Source organism: Hemicordylus capensis, chromosome 9 (genome assembly GCF_027244095.1).
Source record: "Hemicordylus capensis ecotype Gifberg chromosome 9, rHemCap1.1.pri, whole genome shotgun sequence".
NCBI classification, from domain to species: Eukaryota; Metazoa; Chordata; class Lepidosauria; order Squamata; family Cordylidae; genus Hemicordylus; species Hemicordylus capensis.
The window spans coordinates 10,686,917-10,705,921 of NC_069665.1; the positions used below are offsets into that span (position 1 = coordinate 10,686,917).

At 44.0% G+C, this 19,005-nt stretch overlaps 1 protein-coding gene across 7 annotated transcripts in view; it reads right to left on the minus strand.

The window, feature by feature from the left end:
• WWOX (WW domain containing oxidoreductase) overlaps positions 1–19,005 on the minus strand; it is an 811,261-nt gene that overhangs the window by 602,850 nt on the left and 189,406 nt on the right. For all 7 annotated transcript variants that reach the window (XR_008311186.1, XM_053270440.1, XM_053270439.1 and 4 more), the window contains exon 7: positions 3,426–3,611. Coding sequence is in view for 6 of the 7 variants with exons in the window: in XM_053270440.1 (XP_053126415.1) it covers positions 3,426–3,611 (186 nt within the window). In the remaining variant the exon portion in view is untranslated. The remainder of the gene's footprint in view (positions 1–3,425; positions 3,612–19,005) is intronic.

Below are 19,005 nucleotides of genomic sequence, written 5' to 3' on the forward strand. Positions count from 1 at the left end.
GCTTTCTTACTGTTTATACTCCTTCGGTTTTAATAGCCTTCAACAGCTGCCAATGTTATGTTTTCTTGCCTTATGCTGGTCAAAGACTGTAATAAAGCTATTGATTGATATTGATTGGCTTGCTTTCCCAAAGTAAATGTATTGGATACATCACTTCCCTTCTCACAATAATACTGCTAATGTCTGTGTTGAATTCTTTCACTCCACATAATAACAATTTTAAAAATGGATTTCATCTAAAAGTTGTTAATTGCATTGTTTCTCCTGCTGGAATGACTGTGCATTCTTCTTCATATGGTGCAGTGGTGGTTGATGAATTATGAAGTTGGGGGGAGGGGCTGCAGAGAAGTACACATGTGCCCTATATTATTTGTACATGTAGCACGTGCTGCTTCAGGATGTCTCTGCATTTTTCTTGTACCTGTGGACACTTTTGGACACACTAGCCTCTACTTGGTGATGAGCCAAGCCATAGTCTGGGAAACATACCAATGGGGATTCGAACCGGCAGCCTTCTGCTTGTTAGTCAAGCATTTCTCTGCTGTGCCACTTAAGGTGGTGTCAGATAATATGACTACCTGCTAAGGTAAAGGTTAAGTTGCGCCGTAGAGTCGGTGTCGACTCCTGGCGACCACAGAGCCCTGTGGTTGTCTTTGGGAGAATACAGGAGGGGTTTACCATGGCCTCCTCCCACGCACTATGAGAATATGTCTTTCAGCATCTTCCTATATCACTGCTGCCCGATATAGGCACTTCCCATAGCCTGGGAAACATACCAGTGAAGACTCGAACCAGCAACCTCTTGCTCCCTAGGCAAGTTACTTCCCCGCTGCACCATTAGGTGGCTGCTATTATCTGTATACCACTTTTCAACAATAGTTCTCAGAGCGGGTTAGACAGAAAAAGAACAAAAAGCAAAGCCCCAAAAGGCTCACAATTTGAAAAGAAACACAAAGGAGGCATCAGCAATAGCCACTGGAGGGATGTTGTGCTGGGGTTGAACAGGGTCAATTGCTCTCCCCATGCTAAATATAAGAAAATCACCACATTGAAAAAGGTGCCTCTTTGCCTAGTTAGCAGGGCTTGCCAAGATCCTTTTGCATAAGGAAGCATCTCAGCTCCAGCTTTATGCTCTTTGAAACTTAACAGGATCCACACACTCACAAAAGTGCTATCACACATCTGTGAATTCTTCACTCTTAGTAGGAATGTGCGTGCCAGCTCGATTTGAACCACGGTTCGAATTGAGCAGGCCCAGTTTGGCCAGCCCAAGTTTGAACTGGACCCAGTTTGAGCTGGTGCTAGTTCGAGTTTGAACCAGACTAGCCCCGATTCTAAGAATCAATTTGCAGGCCGGTATACTTGTAAAGGGGAATCTGGTGCGGATTCCCCTTGGCAAGTAAAGGGGACCTTTCCTATCTTGAAAGCCAGGAGGTGGGGGGAGAGAAAGGCTACTCCATACTGCGGTGGAGGTGGTGGACAGACAGCAGCAGCGTCAGGGGGCAGTGGGGGCTCCTCGCAGCCCCCCACTGGCCTCCTGAACGACAGTCTGAGCCAGCTGCAGCCTGGTTTGGGCCTCTGCATATGTTACAAAAATACCAAACTGGGCAGCAGCCAGCCCGGGCTGTCATTCAGGAGGCCAGAGCTTGGAGGAGCCCAAGCCGCCTTCTCTCCACTAAGGTACAGAGTATCTCACACCCCACAGTGTTTAGGATAGGGAATCCTCGCCGGATTGCCCTTTACAAGTATACCCCCGAACTGGTCCGTGGTCCGCTTCGGCCCGCTTCGATGGCCGGGCTTGGCTGGTTTGAATTCAGTCTGGATTCGAACCGAATTGGCCAAACCGGTTCCATGCACACCCCTAACTCTTAGTTCGTGGCCCAAAATGTTTACTCAATGGCTGCAGTCCTTATAGGGATCACATTCCTGTAAGGATCACTGCCGTTAGCTAAAGTCAAACTCATGTAACCACGACTCTGTCTAGACAAGGCAAGTTCTTATATGATGATCTGTGCTAATTTCTCAAACTACTCCAGTCTGAGAGGAAGGTAGTAAAGAGAAGAATGTAATGTATTAGTGGAATGACTGGATTTTTTTTTAATCCCCTCCCACTTCTTGCTCAGTATACAAGAGACAAGCTGGCTAAGGGGAAGAAACCCAAAGTCATTGCTTAATGCAGTGACTATTACTACAAAACTAAAGATACTTTGCATTTCATTTTCTTCCTTTGTTGTCTAGGTGGGCACATAATGGAAGAGCTTCTCCTGGTGTGACGTTGAAGTTGTTGAATAACGATCAATAAAGGTCATGCCATTAAAACGTAATCAATTATTATTCCATTTCCTGACAAAATCAATAGCCCAAATGGCAGAAAACTTGCAGTCATACTAGCAGAAAAAACATTATTTACAATATTTCAGGTATTACTTTTTAGTCTATGGAAGGAAAGCAGGTCTTGTGGTAGCAGGTATTAATTGTCCTCTTTGCTAAGCAGCATCCACCCGAGTTTGCATTTGAATGGGAAGTGACATATGAGCAGTGCACTGTAAGATCTTCCCTTTAGGGGGTAGGGCTGCTCTGGGAACAGAACGTGCATGCTTGCATCCAGGAGGTTCCAAGTCCCCTCCCTGTCATCATGTGCTTTGCGGAGGCAGAACAGGCAGCGACTATGTCCGTCAGTGGAGGGGACTTTAGCCCTGTACCGGACATGAAACTTAAATGTGACCTTGCTGGCCATAAGAGGCGAGAAGGCCTAAAGAAATGAAAACGCAAACGGAAAGCTAGAGATAACTAAATTAAATCAAAAAGGAGGTAGCAAAGAAGAGAAGGAGAGAAAAGCGGAGAAGAAAATGAGCCCCCACCCCCACCCGATAGCTCAGAGCAACTCAAAGAGATTTTGATCTGTTGGTGGACGAAGAAAGACTGAGGTGGGGACTTGGCGCACATGAACATTACATTCCGGGGGCGGGGCTACCACCCAATTTCAGGATAAAGGCTTCAGCTTGGAAAGACGCTGATGAGGTTTCTCCGCAGGCACAAAGCCCAATCATGTTGAGCACAGAAACCACACTGAAGAAGCACCTTTCAAACTGATGATTCTCTATATCATCGGGGGAAAGCAACCAGGCCTATTCATCACCAACACAGCATTCCTCCGTGATTGTTGCTGGTATCTCCCCTGTGTTTCTTCTTAGGTCATGAGTCCTTTATGGACATGGATCACATTTTTATTATTCTTTATCTGTGTAAACCATTCTGTGAAGTTTTTTGTTGTTGAAAGCAATGTATAAACAGTAGTAGTACTAGAAAGCAAAACTGCAAAATAAAACTGAAGAATCTGGAAGTTTTCCAGCATCTTCGCCTTTGGCTTAACACAGTTGGTTACCAAGAAAATACTTATGTGGTTTTTAATTAGAGTCCCTAACCTGTGTGATTCGGAGGAAACCATCACAACTCTTGCAGGAGCAGAGCGGCGGAGAACATCTTGGAGGAGCTGAATGAGATAAAAGTGTCCCAGATGATTAACTTGAAAGGTGGACTCCAGACCATCTTCAGTCAGTTGCCAAGGGACAGCAAAAATGGCAGCATTGCAGATCAACACATGAAGAGACCTATAAAAAAAGAGTAGAATCAAAGTAGGGGGAAAGACATAATTAATTGATGATATAAGTTGTTGTTGTTGTTAAATGTTAAATCTTTTTATTAAAACAAATTACCACGCTAAACAACATTGATCCAAACACAAACAGAAAGAGCTAATACAACAAACTCCAATCCATCAATCCATTCAAACTCTAATATTATAGGTAGGAAAACAACCACAATTTTCCCGATTAGTGTAAAGAATAAAATCTGACCAAATTACAGGAAAAACATTATTTGTAGTCTGGTTTGAATGGGACCAAACAATATGGGTTAGCTTTTCTGAGATTGAGATATGCCATAAATTCTTATACCAGATAATTGATTGTATAAGTTAATTACCGTCTGCATGCAATTGCATGGTCAGCATGTCAGCACTTATTCTTACAACAGATCATAGTTTTTGAATCTATTAATTTTATTTCCCATTTTTCAAGACAAAAGCATCACAAAAAGATAGCTATGACCAGATTAGAATAAAATAGTAAGAGCACAAGCATAACATAATGCAGCAATAATGCAGCAGTAAGGCCACAATTAAAACAACCAATGTCAGATATAATCACAACTAAAAGTCTTGCCAAGTAGATAGGTTTCAATGGTTCATTTAAAAGCCTCAAATCTGTACCAACTCCATAAGTTAGCCGGTTGTTTTCAGGCCCAAACTGAAATGCTGGTATTGACCTTTCTACAGAGATCTGGCTTCCTTAATTACAATCCTAGGCAATGACACATTGCTTCATAGACCTTGAGTGGTAGTCCTGTAATTGTTTACAGATAGGCCCCTAATTGTAAAAAGCTACAAGAGAACAGTGACACAAAGCCAGGGACACGAGGACACAGCAGTAGGAGGCACAGGGGTGCAGCCACACACAGGCCACCAGTGCATGGGAGACTAACCGTTGAACCCTTCCACTAGAGATGTGCAAACCGGCTTGACGTCAAACGGGTTTGACAGTTTGGGGTCAAACTGAACCACCCCCTGTTTGGCCCAACCCCAGACCGAACACCCTCCAAATGTTGGGGGGATTCGCAAATGTTTTTAGGTCTAAATAATAATAATAATGTCTGGCTTTTCAGCTGGTTTTTGGCTTTCTCCCAGTGGCATGGCAGCCATTTTGGAGGCCTGCGTAATTAGCCTCTGCATGGCCCAGAAAATGGCCACCAAAATGGCCGCTGGGAGAAGGCCGAAAACCGGTCAAAAAGCCGGCCAAACCGGCCAGAGGAGGGCATAAGGAAGGCGGTGTGTGAGCAACATGAGTGGCATTAATGGGATGAGCAGTGGGGCTCACCTCAAATCTGATCCCAGGGCGGCCCACAACATCACTATGCCCCTGACCAGACTCTGTAGCAAACCCCAATTCAGCTTTGTTCCCACAGCCATTCAGGAAACACAGTTGGAATATTCAAAAATATCAGTTGTACTATCATGGGCTCATTGGCTTGCTCTTCCCTCCAACACTGATATATGCTGTTATCTGCCAACAGTGCTCTTCTGCTGCCTACATAGGACAAATCTCTACACCAGTGGTTCCCAACCAGGGTTCCTCCAGTACTACAACTCCTAGCACCCCCAGCCACAATAAATTGTAGGTGGGAATGATGGGAGATGTAGTTCAGCAACATTTGGAGGAACCCTGCTTGGGAACCACTGCTCTATGCAAAAGAATAATGGACACAAATCCGACATCAGGAATGGTAACATTTAGGAACAGTTTAGACATACAAGCTCTCCCCAACTTACGAACACCCGACTTATGAATGATCCATCCTCACAAAGCTACATAACGTATTAAATTTATGACTTTAAAATGCCCAACTTAAAAAACGCCAACCCACACATACAAACAAGTCATCCCTCATAGGAACTACCTGTATTTTGACTTACGAACATCCAACTTACAAACGGGCTTTTGGAACGCAACCCATTTGTTGCAAAACTGAGAATGGCCATTCTTCCACAGAAGAGCAGAAGAGTGTGAGAGAATTTGCAAGAATGGACCCAGAATGAAATATTTGGTCTTGTGGTAGCAATAGCAATAGCACTTACATTTATATACTGCTCTATAGCTGGAAGCTCTCTAAGCGGTTTACAATGATTTAGCATATTGCCCCCAACATTCTGGGTAGCAATAAATTGTCCTCTTTGCTAAGCTGGGTCAGCCCTGGTTTGCATTTGAGTGGGAGGCTACATATGTGAGCACTGTAAGACATACCCCCTTAGGGCCACTCTGGGAAGAACACCTGCATAGTTGCATGCAGAAGGTTATGTTCTCTCCCTGGCTTCTCCAAGATAGGGCTGAGAGAGACTCCTGCCTGCAACCTTGCAGAAGCCGCTGCCAGTCTGTGTTGGCAATACTGAGCTAGATGGACCAATGGTCTGACTCGGTATAAGGCAGCTTCCTATGTTCCTATGCCACTGAGTACCAGTTGCAGGGGAGTAAACACAGGAGAGAGGCCATGCCCTCAACTCCTGCCTGTAGGCTTCCAGTGGCATCTGGTGGGCCACGGTGCAAAACAGGATGCTGGACTAGATGGGCTTCCTTGGGCCTGATCCAGCAGGGCTGTTCTTATGTTCTTATGGTGTGGAAGTGTTACCTGAGCCTATGGCTGGGCATGGTGGGGGAGGGGGAAAGTTAGCAACAAAGATAGGAGTATTTGCTCTAACCTGGGTCTTACTTCATACACATTTTCCTCTTCTTTTCTGGATTTTATTAGGCGGGGACTTATGAGGAGGAGAGCTGGTCTTGTGATAGCAAGCATGACTTGTCCCTTTAGCTAAGCAGGGTCTGCCCTGGTTGCATATGAATGGGAGACTAGAAGTGTGAGCACTGTCAGATATTCCCCTCAGGGGATGGAGCCACTCCTGGAAGAGCAAAAGGTTCCAAGTTCCCTCCCTGGCTTCTCCAAGATAGGGCTGGGAGAGACTTCCGCCTGCAACCTTGGAGAAGCCACTGATAGTCTGTAAAAACAATACTGAGCTAGACAGACCAATGGTCTGACTCAGTATATGGCAGCTTCCTATGCTCAGTACCAACTCCTTTTCAAAGCCCTTCTGCTTTTAAATCTCCCTTTTAAAAGTGTTTGTTTGTTAGTTTTTGTATTTGATTGTAATCCTTTTAATGTCTTTCTAATTGCATGCTTTATTCAATTGTTTTGCTTTGTGAGCAGCCCAGAGACCAATTGTTATGGAGTGACCAACAAATAAAATGGTGTGTTTGTTGTTGTTTCCTCTCAGAAACACAAACTGTGAAATGGCTCGGTTTTAGACACCTTTTCCCCTCAGGGTTCTCCCCCCCCCCCGTGTTCCGGGTGTTTTTGTGGGGAGGGTGCTAGTGATAATTTCTTTTCAAACCCCTTCCACTTCAGAGACACAAAGCTATGAAATGAATGGCGATAAAAGAGTTTTATACACCTTTCCCAAGCAGAAGACCTTGTGACTGCCCTGAGGAAATGGTCTTCTTGCTGACAAATTTCCCGCTTCTTCCAGCTCCTCTCCTGCCTCACTAGAGAGTTCCATTACCTCCACCTACCATCTGTCAAACTACAATCTGCGTCAAACTTTCTGTTCCACTGACTAACATGGAGGTCGTTTGGGGTGGGTTGGTTTTGGGTGGGGGTTTTTTGCGCCCTTAAGAGTTTTTTCTTCAGATTTTTTGAACGTGACCATATCTGCAAGTCACCCAAATCTGCCTGTATCTCCTCCTGCAGGCGCTCTGGTTCACCATTCATATGAGTCCCACATTTTAGCCCTTTTCAGAAATAGTATATAAGTAACCATGTTTGATTCTACTGCCAATCATTTCTATCACATTACAGAGTTACCAACTTAGCATGCCTAGCAGGATGTTATCAACAATTAACCCCTGCCAACTTGGCAAAGAGGCACCTTTTAATGTGGTGATTCTCTTTATTTAGCAGGGGGAGAGTAACTGGCCCTCTCCACCCCCAGCACAGTATCTCCAGTGACTGCTGCTGGTGTCTATCTTGTGTTTCTTTTGGGATTGTGAGCCCTTTGGGGACAGGGATCCATCTTATTTATTTATTATTTTTCTGTGTAAACCGCCCTGAGCCATTTTGGAAGGGCGGAAATATTCTATTCTAGAAATAGAATAAAATAAATGAATGAATGAATAATTGCCACCGTGAATTAACACCATGCTTAACTTGTCACAAGACCCTATTCACATGTTGAGTTCATTCACACCATCAAAAACTGTGTTCTACCCCAGGTTTGGGAACTTTGTGTGTTCTCAATTTTTGGTTGTATAGAAGCAAGGTAGGAGGGAAACCTGCGTGGAAGTGATTGTGTGGAAGCAAGGTAGAAAGAAAAGCTACCCACGTCTGCCTTCTTCCTTGCTTCCACACAATCATTTCTACTCAGGTTTTCCTCTTACCCTGCTTCCAACAACCTAAAATTTGGAGCACACACAGCTCCCAAACCTGGGCAGAACACAGTTTTTGATGGTGTGATTGACCTATATGATTTTACGAAGCTCCTTCAGTGTGAATGACCTCGTTACATTCAATACATGTACAGTGTATGCATAACCATCTATCTCCTTTATTTATTTTCACATTTATATCCTGCTCTTCCTCCAAAGAGCCCAGCGCAGTGTATATGGCTCTCTCGCTCTCTTTCTCAGAACACATAGAAGCTATTCACACGTGCAAACCAAACTGGGCTAAGGAAGTCTAGTCTGGACTTGCTCAGTGCATTATTGGACCTCCGGGTTGGGGTGGAGCATCCCGGTACCCCAGCCCTCCGAGCTACTGGCCACAACCGGTAGTCGTCTGAGCGGGCGATCCACCTGCCGAAGGGAACACTGTCACTCATCTGTGGGGAGGTGAGCTCTTTGGGGTTTCTCCCTGCTAACCCTCTTGGCCTTTCTCACTCCTACACTTTCCCATAAGTACCTTACATTTGAGGGGCCTGTATCCAGAATCACTTTTAAGATGAATGCACATACAGTCATTCACACACACACACAAACCCCACATACATGTATACAGACATCTGTACAAACGTACGACACAATGTCTAAACAAGGTTTAAGTGTATTGTATTTTCTAGCTATTTGGCTCTTCTGTTTTCAGTTCGTTCCCCATATATATACACAAATGCACACACACGTGCCTGCCATCCACTTCATACAAATGATGGCGGACTGTAGTCCGCAAAGCTTCTGCTATAATAAATATGTTAAGGTGCCACAAGACTCTTTGCAATCTGTACAATCGTAGTATGTTTTCAGATTCCAGTTACCAAGGGCAGAGTTTGTCTCCAACATACTGTGCTGCGTATCGCTAAACATCTCATTGTGCAGTAATGGAATTCTGAAAATACATAACCATCCACACCACGCATATAATACGAAGGCTATGTTTTATGGCTGGAGGAATTTGAGTGGATAAGGAGGATTTCATGACCTAGATTTCATCAGGTTATTAAAACCTAGGCTAGGTCATACCCTGGGTTACGACCCTTGGAAAAATATCCTGTATCCCATAAAAGCAGCCTGCGATAACAACATCATGAAAGGCCCAAAGGTAAATAGAAACATTAATGTGACTTTTTAAATCTGCTTCAAAGCAGGCTTTCTTGGTGTGTTTACTTCTCCTATTGACATTGAAAAGTAGTTCTTTTTAAACCACATGCCTTCCGTTTGCCTTCTCAGCAAGCACCTTGCAGCTAAAATTGTGAACAATGCAGCAGATCCTGGACCACACACATCCCTGCTTATTTAGGGTACAATCCAGCCAAAGTTAAGTTCTTCTAAGCTTCATTCAACTTGAACATATATTCAAATGTCTTCCACTGAATAGAATTAAGAGAGTCTTCATTTTGGCTAGATCATCCTTTTCTTTCTTATTACATTTATCTACCATTTTTAAAATTAAGGATGTGTTTCGTGCACATTCCGGGGGGTGGAGAGTGAGGGCTTTAAGAAGGGGAACCCTGCTCACCATGGCCCCTCTGCTGCCCCAGCACTGTCGTCATGGAAATGGCATCTGCGTGCGCATGGCTGCCATCTTGAGTGGTCAGCATGGTGTTGCTGACCACTCAAGATGGCGCCCATGTACGTGCAAATGCCATTTCCATGATGACACTGCTCCCGGGCTGGGAGCAGCCAGCTCCTGGGGGCAGCCCTGTAGCTGTGCTGTGCTGGAGTGACACTGGCGGGGAGCAGAAGAGGAGCCATGAAGGAGCAGGAAAGATGTGCTTTCCTCCTCTCAAAGCACTTGCTTACCCCCACCAAAACAATTCGGCATTGTGTATTTTCAAGCCAGGAAAACAGAATTCAAATGAACTGAACCCTAACCCCGGCTAACTAGGCAAAGAGGCACCTTTTAAACATGGTGATTCTCTTTATTGAGCAGGGGGAGAGCAAGTGGCCCTATCCACCCCCAGCTCAGTACCTCCAGTGACTGTTTATGGTGTCTATCTTAAGGGTTTTGTTTTTTTTTTAGATTGCAAGTCCTTTGGGGACAGGTGGCATCTTATTTATTTATTATTTCTCTGTAAACTACTTTGGGAACTTTTGTTGAAAAGCGGTATATAAATATGTTTTGTTGTTATGCTTAATCAGGCCTCCCAGGGCAGTCTGCAATACAAATATAAAATAAATACACTATTAATGCTCATATGACTACATTCTTCCTGTTGAACTGTATTGTAGCATGTGTTGTATGGGGGCGGGCAGATGCTAGGAATGACCACTTGGTGTGACACGCATGTCTCTGTTTGCATTTGTGAAATGTACCCAGTTATATGTTTCCAACATGCCTTGGAAACATTTAATGATGGAACGCAAGAACTCCAAGTGGGAAGGAAGCTTATAAACTGCAGGACTGGGATAAGGCCTATCTCAGCCTCTTTCAAAGACAGCAGGAGAGCAATTGGACGCATTTACCAGAAGGCTGGTCTCTGGATTTTCATTTTTATTAATTTGTTTTTATTTTATTTTTGCTATATGGCACTTTTAATCAAAGCATTTTGTTTAAAATTCTGTGCCATTATATCGATTGCTATTGCCCTTTGTAATATTCTTCATGGTTTTATTATTTTAAATTAAATTTTTAATTAAAATACTGTACACACATACCCTTTAAAAATTCTCTCATTAACCATTAAGCTATAAAACTGCAAAATGCTTACTACTTTATTTGCAGCAAAAGATATTTTAACTATACATATTAAATCATAAATATTTTACATGCTTATGTACCCAATATGCCCCTCATGACTGGTTAAGCCTTGTACTAAAGCCTAGGAGCCCTTCTCTGGGCAGAAACAGCACACCTCTTTGGAGTCCCATTTCACTTTTCAGGCCAGACTGAATCCATATCCATGAAGTTTCAAAATGCAAGTGGGAAAAGTTTAAGGAGTGTCGGTTGGTTGGTTGGCCCTGAGCACTGAGGAAAAGGGAGAAAAACCCTTAACTGATAGGTCTCTGAAGACGAACTGTCTACCTTGTTTTAAACGAAAATAAAAGGAACCCAAGAGCTTTGCTAGATCACACTGAAGGGTCATCTAGTCCACTATCCTCTTTCCAACCAGTTACTTATGGAAAGCCAGCCAGCAAGGCACAAAGGCAATAGCTTTCTCTACTATGTGCCATCCAGCAACCAGTATTCAGAGATAGACTGCCTCTGAGCATGGAAGTTCTATTTAGCAAACACAGTTAATAGCTGTCCATAAACTTATCCTTCTCCATGAATCAGTCTGGTCGTTTTTAAAACTAGCTGGTCAAAGAGGCACCTTCTAATGCTGGCTCTCTTATATTTAGCATAACGGCTGTCATCCAGACTGACACTGTACTGGTGCAGCAGTGCCAACAGGTAAACGATACCTGCAGCTTTGCACACGGTGGAGAGGGACAATTTTTTTACAACCTCCCCTTCCCTTGGAAGCCCATTGTGCCTCTTGAAAATACGTCCCCTGGGGGTTGCTCGTTTTGGCAAAAATCCCCATCCCGCAACAGCGCAGTTAGCCAATGTCAGCACAGCTGCGCCAACACATCTGGACTAGTCATTATTTTTCCCAATGGTTGTTTACTGTTTTTGTTTGGTTGTTGTTGTTGCTGCATATATTTTTTAAATTAAGATTGTGAACAGGAAACCTTTTCTTCCCATCATTTCTTTTTCCAAGTAAACTACTTGGAAAGCCACGTTTCTTGGCTGAAAAGTGGAATAAATGTATTCTAAATAAAATATTGCCGAAGACCACCACCACAAGCTGTGGGACAGAATTCCTTAAAATTAACTAAACATTCTGTGAAGAAATCTTCCTTTTTCTGCTGCCAATCGGGTTTATTGGGCAACTCAATTCTAATATTATGGGAGAAGGACGAAAATTTCTCCCGTTCTATTCCCTACATACTATGGCTGAATTCAGACGTAACACAAAACCGGAGTTACACAAGGCAGAGATGGGAACTCCATTACGTCCAAATGCGTGCAACTGTGGTTTCACAGTGAAAGGAACCAGCGGTTTCCCTCGCCAAACTCTAATCTGAACCTTTGGTTTGCAGTAAGGTTCACTGCCAAGACCCGAGGTCTGGTCGCCGAACTCTTATCTCTGAATGCGGACAACGCCATAAACGCGGTTCTGTGTAGTTCTTGAAACTGCAATCATAGAGACAGTGGCACAGACCCATCCAGGATTGTGCCTACTCCATGCCTGCGGGGCTTCTCTGTGGTCACCTCTCCGAGCACCAGCTCCGCCTCCTGTCATTGATGCAGGAGTGCAGTTGCCTAGCAACAGGGATGCCACCATGTTGCATCCCAAGCTGGTCAGCCTGTCATAAGAACATAAAAACAGCCCTGTTGGATCGGGCTCAAGGCCCATCCAGTCCACCAGCCTGTTTCACACAGTGGCCCACCAGATGCCTCTGAGAAGCCTGGCAAGAGGTGAGGGAATGCCCTCTCTCTTGGTGTTGCTCCAGCGGCAAAATCACACAGGGGCATTCCCTCTTCCCACTCTGTCTCTTGCTCCGCACCCCCGGCAAGCAGAAGGGAAATGGATGACAGGACAGGCACTAAGTGCTTTGCTCCCCTAGAATAAAGCAACAGTGTTGTACGTTTACAAGCACAAACACTCCAGGTGGTACCATAAGCATGGCACCCCATTAGAGCACCAGGGGAAAAACATATGGCGGTAGGGGAGACACCCGTGGTTGGGTTTAAAAGGCAGCCCCAACCAGCGATTCTTGAAATGCCACCTTCTAATTTTTGAACAAATAAATTGCGTAAGGGGTACCCAGCCCCTTCCCTTTGTGGGGACCAGTGTGGTCCCTAGGGTTACTCATGAGAAGGGCCAGGCAGCAGGAACAGCATTGCTAACACTGAGAGGGGATATATCTTCTCTGTGATAATGATGGACGCTGATTCCAAGCAGATCGCTCATTAAGAGAATGGAAGGCCATGGGGACACCCCCTCACAACTCACGAGAAGAACCATCAGTGCTCTATACAGGAAAGCGGTGAGGATGAAGAGGAGAGCTGGTCTACTGGTAGCAAGCATGACTTGTCCCCTTAGCTAAGCAGGGTCTGCCCTGATTGCATTTGAATGAGAGAGAACATGTGTGGAGCACTGTAAGATATTCCCCTTAGGGGATGGAAGTGCTCTGGGAAGAGCATCTAGGTTCCAAGTTCCCTACCTGTCAGCATCTCCAAGATAGGGCTGAGAGAGATTCCTGTCTGCAATCTTGGAGAAGTCACGGCCAGTCTTTGTAGACAGCATTGAGCTAGATGGACAAATGGTCTGACTCAGTATGTGGCAGCTTCCTATGTTCCTATGACGGGTACCCTGGCAACTGCTCTCCCTGTCTTGGTGTCTGCTGCCAAGTAGCTGTCATAGCGTGCCCCCGACAGCCAGTCCACTCATGCGGGCATGGCACCCTTGCTTGTGCCCCGAAATGGCGACCCTGTGCAATGTCGGCCCGATCCCGGGAATTCTGAATGGCAGTAAAGATCCATCCCCACACTATTAAAAGAAAATAATTGTTGCTTTTCAATTGGTGGCATGATGAGTATTTTTCAAAGGCCTTGAATACCAAGTGAAAAGCAACACCAGCAATTATTTTCTTTTAAATGAATGGCAAAAATAATATATATTAAAACCAACCTACCATTTGGAGCAGCCAACAAAAAGCACAAGTTACCATGAAGCGTCATTTCTGTCTGCTTGGAACAAGCAAATCTGAGCAGCTTTAGAAATGAAACTTGAAGGTGCAATTTTTAAATGCACTTAACTAGCAACAAACAATCAGTGTGTGTCAACTGTGAAAATAGTCTTAGGAGTGCGAAGGTATTTATACCCCAAGTAAGCCCAATGGGGCTTGATGTCAACTAAAGGGCTGCAGGCAAAAAATTGTTCTCAGACCTACCTGGAGATTGAAATTTGGACCTTCTGCATGCTAAGCAGATGTACTGCCACTGAGCTACAGTTCCAATAGGGGGCTAGATAAGGAGGGAGAGGAGAGCTGGTCTTGTGGTAGCCTTTGGAGAAGCCGCTGCCAATCTGTGCAGGCAATACACAGATGGACCAATTGTCTGACTCAGTATATGGCAGTTTCCTATGTTCTCCTGTGAATCTGAAGAAGAAAGGAAGCGGGAGAGAGCTGCTCTTGTGGTAGCAAACATGACTTGTCCCCTTAGCTAAGTGAGGTCTGCCCTGGTTGCATATGAATGGGAGACAAGAAGTGTGAGCACTGGAAGATATTCCCCTCAGGGGATGGAGCCACTCTGGGAAGAGGATCTAGGTTCCAAGTTCCTTCCCTGGCAGCATCTCCAAGATAGGGCTGAGAGAGATTCCTGCTGACATTGCTTTCCTTACCTTAGTTGATAATATGCACCAGAAGAAAGATAGAGACGACATAACCCTGTCGATTCTCCAGTCTAGACCTTTCAAGCAGGGCTTGATATTATTGAGGATCAGATTCTGAACCATGTGTGGGGCAAGAAGTTGAGGGCTCCAATTTGCAATGGCCTGATCCTACTTTTCTAGTATTGAGTGATCTCTGTATCATTCCTTGGTAATTGTCTTATGCCTCAAAGTTCAAATCTTTGGAACTGCCCAGGGGCTTTTTTGTATGCGGGTGGGATATAAATGTACTAATAAAATAAACAAATAAACAAATAGACAGACAAACAAATAAATAAAAATAAAAATATGCCTAATTGTGGATAGCCAGTATGGTGGAGGAGTTAGAATGCAGCTACCACCAGTGAAACCCAGATTCCATTTCCCACTTTGGACTAGTTCAGACGTAATGGGAAACCTGAGGTCCCTTCGCCTCCGGTTCCAAAACCTGAACATTTGAACTCAGAACCAGAACTCCAAAAACAAAACTGGACCCACGGTTTCCCTCCTCTATCTGCAATCATTACCTTTGGTTTATATTGAGTTCTGCCACTGAAAAATGCAGTTCGGCGATGCTTCTGTTATGTCTAGTCCAGGGATTGGAGTATGCCTTGACTCAAGCCAGAGTTGAGGGAGGAAGATCCTATTGGCTGTGTGGGCTGTCCTTCAGGACATAAGGAAGCCTGCACAGCCAGCAATCCTGCCTCTCTGCTTTCTAGCTTGTCTGACCGGAGATGGGTTGGGTGGAGCCCTGGTTCCACTGGACCGCAGTTCCATATGTCATCTGAACCGGCCTCTTAGCCTTGAAGCTCACTGGGCCAGTCCCTGTCTCTCAACCTAACTTAGCTGTTGTGAAAAGGGTGAACAGAACAGAGAACCACTTACACAATCCTGAGCTCCTTGGGGAAAGGGCAGGATAAAAATACAATACATTAAAAAAACAAAAACAAAAAAACAAATAAGCACACAAGTAGTGCACTCTGTACTCCCAGTTATTGGTAGGAAATTAGGAATGCTCACACTGGACAAGAGGTTCATAAATGCAGGATTAAGGGCAGAGTCCTAGGTCAGAAGAGTTGTTTTTAGCTACTGCATCTTTTTAGGGCTACGAAGCCAATGCAGAAGTTTTAATAAGGCATGAGACTGACCACTTGTAAAAATGTTGAGATCCAATTTTATTATACAAGTCTCAGAGGCAATCAACCTTTGATCTCGTTTAAATTGAACACACAGACCTCTGCAACCATTGCTGTTCAAACATGCATTTTGTCTGGATATTAAAATTGGCCTGATTACTTTTTTTTAAATATGCCTCTTTGTGTATTGTTGAAGGGAAAGCTGGCTTGTTTCTGTATGAGCACCTGTGGCAGGGATGCAAACAGCAACCTAAGCTCAAAAGATAAATTTTAACAATTCCACAGTTACTCCATTCCCAAATAGCAGAATTCATTTCTATAAATGCCAAAGAGCTTAACAGATTTCTACAGAGACTTATTTAAAAAACATATTCAAATCTCACTGTACAATATTCATGGAGAGCTATAGTATCTGGCAAGATAATAATCTGCTATAGGACTTGTAAGTGCAGCGGCAAAAAAAAAAAGTCACTGCTGAGAATTTATTTAAAACTGCCCATCCAGGTTTTCCAGATGCCGAGAGTCATCTGGTACTAAAGAATGAAATAAGATGATGTATTTGAACAGAAAATTACACAAGGCCTAGTTTTGGCTGAGGGTTGATTAAAATGGGGGGACCACCCTGTTTATGCAAGTATCCAACATATTCAATGACAGTTGTTGAAAACTCAATTGTGAAAGAGCAGTAACATTCTAAGGGAAAACATTTTCTGCAGGCTCTGAAATCTTAATTGCACCCGCAAGATTCCAAAACACTTCTGCTTCCAGCATGAAAAATGGGTTTTTGCCAATTAGGATTACAGGGTGTCGGGGCAAGAGGTTAGAACAGGTGAGAGGAACGGGCAGCAGACACTGAAGGTCATCGCTCCTTGTGTTCCTTCCCTGGTCCAAAGAACACTGGATGTGGTATGATTAGGGGATTCTACCCTAATCTTCATCTGAAACTGGGTCTTGCTATATCCACAGCTGCTATTCATCTGTGTCATTACCCTGGATGGAGGAGTCGATCGAGACTGTATAATTGAGACTTGAAGTGTTGGGGGTGGGGGAGAGCCTATATTAGCTCAGGTGATGCCAATGAAGGAAGAGGAGAGATGGCCTTTTGCTAGCAAGCATGACTTGTCTCCTTAGCTAAGCAGGGTCTGCCCTGGTTGCATATGAATGGGAGACTAGAAGTGTAAGCCCTGTAAGATATTCCCCTTAGGGGATGGAGCCACTCTGGGAAGAGCATCTAGGTTCCAAGTACCTTCCCTGGCAGCATCTCCAAGATAGGGCTGAGAGAGATTCCTGCCTGCAACCTTGGAGAAGCCGCTGCCAGTCTGTAAAGACAATACAGAGCTTGATGGACCTATGGTCTGACTCAGTATATGGCAGAGCTTCCTATGTGCCAGTCTCAGGCCAGAATTCTAGACCCATATCAGATTAAGATCTAGTTTTTGCACAGACATTGCTTTCCTTACCCTAGTTGATAATATGCACCAGAAGAAAGATAGAGACGACATAACCCTGTCGATTCTCCTGTCTAGACCTTTCAAGCAGGGCTTGATATTACTGATGATCAGATTCTGAACCATGAGTGGGGAACCATGAGCTCCAATTTGCAATGGCCTGATCCTACATTTCTAGTGTTGAGTGATCTCTGTATCACTCCTTGGTAATTGTCCTATGCCTCAAAGTTCAAATCTTTGGAACTGCCCAGGGGCTTTTTTGTATGCAGGTGGGATATAAATGTACTAATAAAATAAACAAAAACAAACATACAGACAAACAAATAAATAAATAAAAATAAAAATAAGTAAGTAAGTAAGTAAGTAAGTAAATAAAATCTTTCTTTTGCACTATTTAATATCTATACAAAGTCACGAAGTAAGATCAGTCTGGGGCATTGTATATTATATTCCTATTTTCTCCCCACAAAGATATTCATGTGCAATGACTCCATGAGCAAATATCCTTCTTTGCCCTGTCTACAAAGCAACAACCAGTCTCTGGATGTAGCAAGTGTTCTAGACTTAATTAACAATAAGCAGAATTCAAGTTGCATACTGCAATTTCAGCTATTCAGAATCCTCCTGTGAAAATTCAGAAGGTGAAGTTCTTCCTTACATTCAACAAAACCTTCACATATTTCCCTTGGATAAGATATTAATTAAAATCACGTGTGCTCTGTCACTCAACCCCTCCCATCTGATGATCATGCGTCAGTGCTGCTTGTCTGAAGGTGGAGGCACTGTGCACATGTTTACCAGTGATTCCATGAGCTTCAACCTCAGTCAATTGAGGTTGCAGTGGACGGAATCATCAGTGAACATGCTTATGTCATCTCCCCTTTCAGACAAACAGTGCCATAAGCATGTGTGCCCCGCAGGAGTGAGGGAATTCCTCCCCTCTTTCCCCACTGTAAGTGTGAGCATTGCTTTTGCTGATAAGGTATGAAGAGGGCTATAGCTTGCTAGGTTCAGAATGAACCCATACGCTATGGTTTGCCATGAGCAGATGTTTCTAATGTCCTACAAGTGGAGGATGGAGTGTGTGAGCTTGAGACTGTTCATATTTATAATGGCAAACCAAAGCTTACTCTTACATCTAAAAGCAGCCTAATACACCACTTGACATGGACTGGCTAAAGTCAATATATCACAAAAGGTTTAAGGATATCGGGGCGGAGCAACCATTGAACAAATGGGTTCAAAGAACCTGGGCCTCCGCCCCCAGAAACACCCCTCGCATCTGACATCAGACACGGGGGGCATGGCTTCGCTCCGAAACGGGGCCACATGGCACTATTGGAGAGCTAAACTGGCTGGATTTAGCTCCCAAACGGGGCCCCGGGGCCCCATCTGATAGCTAAACCATGCCCACCACATCTGATGAAGGGGGCGTGGCTAATCACTCCCTGTATCAGGCATCCAACACTGACACAGGGGGTGGGGATAGGGGTCCATGAACAGAAGATAATAATCCATGGATAGGGGTCCATGGATACAGAGATAATTAATGAAAGTCTATGCACATGAAATCAGAATTTTCAGAATGATTTCAGAATGAAATCAGAATTATCAGAATTTTCCACTGAAGTAGTCATGGATTCAGGATAAGATGACAAAGAAACTGGCATTTATATACTAAGCACATTGTGTAGGCCTTTGTGTGTGTTAGATGTACACATATATATTTCACAATAAAATGTTCACATTTTATTTCACAATAAAAGCACAATAAAACATTTCACAATCAAAAACCATTCTATGGGAATGAAGATTCTATGAGTGTGCTTGGCAAGGATTTCCCCAATGGAAATGATGAGCATAGCTCATATTTAAGGAAAGGGACACAGAATAATGTTAAATACAAGTGTGA